At 38.6% G+C, this 6000-nt stretch overlaps 1 protein-coding gene across 1 annotated transcript; it reads right to left on the bottom strand.

The window, feature by feature from the left end:
* Positions 1-397: 397 nt before the first annotated feature.
* LOC139134359 (perlucin-like protein) lies at positions 398-2295 on the bottom strand. The gene is made up of 4 exons (XM_070701230.1): positions 2290-2295; positions 1578-1947; positions 831-910; positions 398-602 (listed from the first exon to the last, which is right to left on the bottom strand). Exons 2-4 carry the CDS (start codon positions 1904-1906, stop codon positions 559-561), a joined length of 453 nt encoding a protein of 150 aa, XP_070557331.1. The 5' UTR covers positions 1907-1947; positions 2290-2295; the 3' UTR covers positions 398-558.
* Positions 2296-6000: the final 3705 nt, after the last annotated feature.

Genomic DNA, 6000 nt, shown 5'->3' with positions numbered 1-6000 from the left:
ATAGGGATCACCTTGCAAATGTTGCTACTAGAGAAACAAGTAACCCAAGATTTACAGATGTTTGAAATATAAAAGAGCTGCCATCCCTGTTTGAAACCCTAAATTGAAAAAAATTCTATCTGAGATGGTAAAATTGTTCTTGCACTAAGAGTTTTAAATGTGCCCCCAACAAGTGGTAGATCAGAGAAAAATTGTAAAAGATCGAAAGTTCGAATATCTGTCGCATTTCACCTAACGATAACAAAAAGAGATTTCGTAGATGTGGGCTAGACTTCTCAGTGTAGGCTAAGACCCCGGAGAATTGATGTTCTGTGTGAGTGTACGTTTTGTGAAAGATCCTGTTGAGTGGATGTTCCTGAATAGCAAACATACAAAAAGTGACTCATGAAACAAATAATTACAACATACATCTCATTCTAGTCATGATGATGCCATGATTTATTCTTAGTATCGGCAACCTGAACGTTACAATTGATTTGAATTAGTTATCATCGAAAATTCTACAACTACACAGTGTTAAATGTGATCCGTTACTTCGATAATAGTTGGTCGATTACACTACTTCCCTTGAGCCGCTGGAGCTTCGCTGCAACAACAGTGGTCTGAAAGAGATGGAAAATATTGAATGAATGTCATGTATAAGTCTAGTCAAAATTTGCATCAAGTGAGTCCATAGATTGTTATATATGTATACTATACACAGTCGTAAAGCCCAACTTGAATCTTCGCCACCTACCGCGAGTTGCCAAACAAATCGTTTTCCTAGTGAAAGATTTTATGTCACATCGTCTGAAATTGCACAGCGAATGCCCAGTGTATATCAAACTTACTTGGAATTTCGCAGATGAATCCTTTAGGCCTAAAGTTGCAGTATTCATCATCCCATAAGCCATTGTGACCAAATCTGTACCTGAAACCAACAGACACAATTTACGAATGATGGACACCTGTAACTTGTGTTTGATGTCTATATCTAACAAGGCCGAAATTCAGCAAGCAGAAGCTTTCTTCAGCACGTGTTAGCAACATTTTATGCTTCACTACACAAAGTTGAACCACCTTCCCCATTACCTACCAAATTTGAGATAGTACCGACAAAATAATTACGGTTTCATTATTCATCATCTACCAAAGGAACAGTTTTAGGACGTAATTGCTCGCTACTTTCTTATCATCATTATAATTGTTTATTTCAGGCCATAAAAATTTGAGAAAGTTAAAGTAATTTTACAGTGGCGGCCAGTCAATAGAAGTATCAACCTCTGAAATCATCCAGTCACATCTACTTACGTGTTTTTCTCGCCCACGAACCAAAACATTACCAACACATCTCTAAAGGAGTACGATACAGGGCAAAACTTTTCTTTGAAAATATCATCAAAAGAAAATGCGTCTTTGGCAGTAAAAAATAATTGCATGTTTTAAAGATTGACACCCATGTAGCTAATCTTTGACTTGCGATAGTCAGGTATGTGTCACGATGTTGGATACGACTGTTAGTTCTTCTTAGTTTTTACTCATTGATTTAGGTTATTTAATATATTTGAAAAATAAGCATAACAAGATCAAGAACTTACCAAAGCTGCACACAGTCTTGTCCATTTGGATCTTTAGTTGTCAAGTTGTTTGGTTCGCCCGGGGCCCAGTTAATGAAACTGCCTGGGCATATTGGGTTGCCATTGCTCCATACATAAGTACCTTCAGTCGTAGCATCGCTAAGACCGATAAAAAATCCATATTTTTTGATGCAAGGAGGTCCATCAAGTCCTTTATCGGCGATGAAGTTCTTCACCATGGTGTCAATTTCGCTGTCAACTAGGTTGGCAAGGTAGCCTCCACGTGCAGCACATTGGGCCGCAGCGTATCCCTGGTAGGTCAATCCATTGGAGTTTGCATCTCCCGGCATTTCACAATGCACCTCATACCTCTTGCACAGACAGAACGATGCTGCCAACGAATGAAAAAAACGAAAACGCACTTTAACCATGCAGAATACAGAGTGCACAAGAAAGTCATTGCAGAGAAGAACGGTCCCTATTCATGTTTAACGAAAAAATCCTGATTTCATATGACATTGGATGACTAACAATAATATTCATCGGGGCTCATCATGCAGCAACTGTGATAGCAGTGGCAATATTTCTCCCATAAAGTATACATTAATATAATTAGTCAAGAAATGATTCAAGCCATGTCCTCTGAGTGGATCCTGCAGTAGAATACATTTCACGCATTTTGTGAAGTGACTAAATTACTATATTGTATTTATAGTTGAGTAGTCATACTTACGTACGCAGTCCTGTGAAATAAAAAAAGAAAAGACCGATGTTTATAATAAATCTTCTCAATCGATTTCAACTTAAACAACTAGGATTCTCGTAAACTGGTATTATTTAATGTGAAAGGTAAGTATCTGAGACGAAAGAAGTTTCTTCATACGACGAAAATCTGCAACATTCTAGTCTCAAATCTACGGAGCTAGATGAAGATATTGAAAAAGATTGATAACGCTACCTCTGCAACAGCAAAAACTACCCCGGAAAGGAAGATAAGAACAAGTCTTGAATTCATATTTTGTCTGCAAATGAAAAGGAAGCACAATATAAATCCAGTATAACACTAAGATAATCAAAAGTATGAACATTTAATTTCTAAAGATGACAAAACGCAACATTGATACAGTCAATAATTAAAGATAGAGACATGAAGGTTTCTCATACCTGGCTAGAGTACTTCAAACAAGGTTCCTCTTCTGTGACGAATACTTGTTTTAGTGGAAGAAATAGGGCTTTTTATTGAAAATGTTGAAATCGGGGGTGTACATTTCGCTCAGAACACTATTCATATACCACTTTCACTTACGAGCATTCTGAAGGATAAGAAGCGGTGGCACGACTGTCTTGTTCTCCCCTGACACAGGAAATACGTCATCTCGAATTACTTTTTGACGGGATGTCGCTTTAAATCCATCTTGCAGGATATAGGAACAATAGGATCTTGACTGCTTTTGCTCAGTGCACACCACTAATATGGCGATTAATGTAAAAACCATGTTTTAAGCCAGAATTTCGATTAAAGAGAATCGCTTTACCATCTGGCTTTGCTTCTTTCAGCTGTTGCCTGAAAATTAATTTTTGGCAAGGGGCTAAGCCAGCGTATAGAAAATAAACTAAAAATGGAAAGTCCATCTTAAACAAAAAGGAAAAAGCAAAGTAATATAGGCTGACGTTTGGAAAGAATATTATCAATCATTTTTGAAAGACCTCCGAATTCAAAAGTATAATATGGCTGTGTATTGCTGCTATTTTGTTCAACGTATCGAAATTGCACATAAAACTAATTGGTGAGTAAGTCAATTGCTTCGAGGTCATGGACAAATATTCCACTTTTGGGACTAAGATTTTGCTCTACAATCAGATTCTTGGACCAGCTGATCACCAGAGCACCTTGAGATCAAGACCAAGGAAAGAATGATTTGACCAAGTTCAGCATCACTAGATTAAATTCCGTGGACTACAAAATTATTCCAAAGTGATCTGTATTGATCTGCAGTCACGTCGTGAAATAAGAATAAGTGTGTTTATATGTTACGAACGAGCACCAAACCAAGAGGATGAATATCAATTTCTACATTAGACAGATAAGCAGTTAATATTTGGCTTACTGAAGGCGGCTCGCTTGTTAAAAATGCCTCTCTGCCTTGCCTTCCCTAATCAGAGACATATTTTGGGGTCTGTTAAATTATTCTTTTTCTTGAAAGAAACAAATCAAATAATAGTCAAACCAAAGAGGATATTTCTGTTTTCTTTTATTATTAACCTTAATTTTACACTCTCATTGATGGCTGAAAAAAGACAATCGTTGCAAAATTGTATGAATTTATCAACACTATCACTGAAAGGTTTGAAGTAAGTCACAGGTCCCCACCAACGTACCTTTATGAAGGTTGGAAGTAAGTAAGCTCGTAAGTTGGCACTTAGCTCTGTGAAATGTTGAAAGTAAGTTGACAATGTTGCACAGGCCCCAACACTCTCTTTAAATTATTTGCTAATATTGTTTTGGTCATTAACATATTTTCGTGTATCCCCCACCCAATTTCGTGTCAGCTACATGAACTATCTGCCTAAATTGAGCTGCAAGCTGGCTGTATGTTCAGAAAGGGTAAATAATATGATTGTATATAGCTTAATCTGCTGAGCAACTTTCTTTATTGAATATCAAGAGATAATATGAAAAGATCCTGCCACTTTGGAAAATTCGTGCGCTCCGGCAACACTTTTAATTTCGGGGTCCTAGAGCGCCTGCACACGGCCGTGTTTTTCACTCTACTCACACGAAAAGGTAAACAATTTCTGACACGCATTTGTAACATCATTCTACATCTCTGTTGGAGCATTAATCTGTCTCTTGCATATCTTTCACATTCGAAAAGTTTATAAAGTCACAAAAAGAAACAAAACAACACTACAAACCATTGTCTGCACCTAAGATCGACATCAGGGTCCCTCAGAGTCATAAACCTTATATTTTCACCAGTGTAGAGCAGTTTCACGTATGCCATGCTTTCCTGTTTTACTCCAAACTGATTTGGGGGAAATATTGAGCCTATGCCCGATTGTTTCGTGACTAAACGTCTTTTCAAAAGAACGTAGCACCGATAGTTTTTGATTCGATTATAGTCTAAACATCCTAAAATTGAGCTGCAAGCTGGCCGTACGTTCAGGAAAGGTAAAAAATATGATTGAATATAACCTTAATCTGCTGAACAAGTTTGTTTATATGAAGATCAACAGGAAAAATGGAAAGACCCAGCCACTTCTGGAAATGTGTGCGCTCCATCCGCACTATTAATTTCGGGGCCCTAGAGGGCCCGCAGACAGCCGCGTATTTGACTCTAATCAGACGAAAAGGACAACAATTTCTGACGCTTACTCGTCACCTTGGTTTACGCTTCAGTGGGAGCATAAAAAAGTGTTTCCTCACATATCTTTAACATCTTAATCCTAAGTTTTGAACAAGAATGGCTTCAAGTCAGACGCCTCCAACTCAGGTACTACTTTCCTTATGGACTTTCTTCATGGGTAATCTAGTCTAATTGCCTTGTTACGTTCCGCTACTTAAATTACTCATTTGCAAAAAATGTAGTTTGACTGATCACTATTAAAGTTGCTGGTATGCTATCGAATTTGAAGATTGCTTGTAAGTGATCGAAGTAGAACACGAGAAGATATACAAAAACATTATAGACTACTAGAACGGACATAAATACGTTACAGGAGCTGACATTACTACTGCCTTTGCTTTCAGTGTCAATAATGCAATCCCTGTTTAGACACTGTCGTTTACTTTTGCAAAGTAATGGGTTATTATTTCTGATATTTCTATATTCTGTCCAAGTGATTATTGATTTGGTGTCTATAAGTTGCCAGCAACTGTTTCATGTTTGCGTGATACAGGTAACGTAGAGCTACAACCCTAATGAGGTTCTCATTACTCACTGTCCAATAGAGCAGTGAGGAGTAAACATGGTGGTTTCAGTCGGATTCGAACTTACAACGCACGGCTCCCAGTTGCCTAGCGTAGAAGCAACAGACAAAACCGCTCAGCCAAATCCCCAATCAAAACCAAAGTGCCTTCCTCAAGGGCACAACACAGTGTATACTGGAGTCCGAATCCTCTGAAAGTGATTCCGTCACTCTGGATATAACGGGTCCTGAACTCGCCACCCTCTGATAGTGAGACTAGTACCCTAAGGGACCGTTCAGTTTTTACGGCCGGGGGGGGCGGGCAAAATCCAGGGGGGGTCATCATAATTTTGGAATCCGCGAAGGGGGGGTCATCACTTTTTCACTGGTAGGAAAGGGGGGGGTCACCACATTTTCAAAAACATAATACCTACAATAAAGTTCACTTTATGCCATGGCCATGATCGACCCTCTTTACCGGCGGGCCGCCTGCGGCGGTCCACTACAAGACATTGACCTTATTGTAATACCCCAT

This window comes from Ptychodera flava, chromosome 6 (genome assembly GCF_041260155.1).
Source record: "Ptychodera flava strain L36383 chromosome 6, AS_Pfla_20210202, whole genome shotgun sequence".
NCBI lineage: Eukaryota > Metazoa > Hemichordata > Enteropneusta > Ptychoderidae > Ptychodera > Ptychodera flava.
The sequence above is the reverse complement of the archived record's forward strand: the minus strand, read 5'-3'. Positions and strand labels throughout refer to the sequence as shown.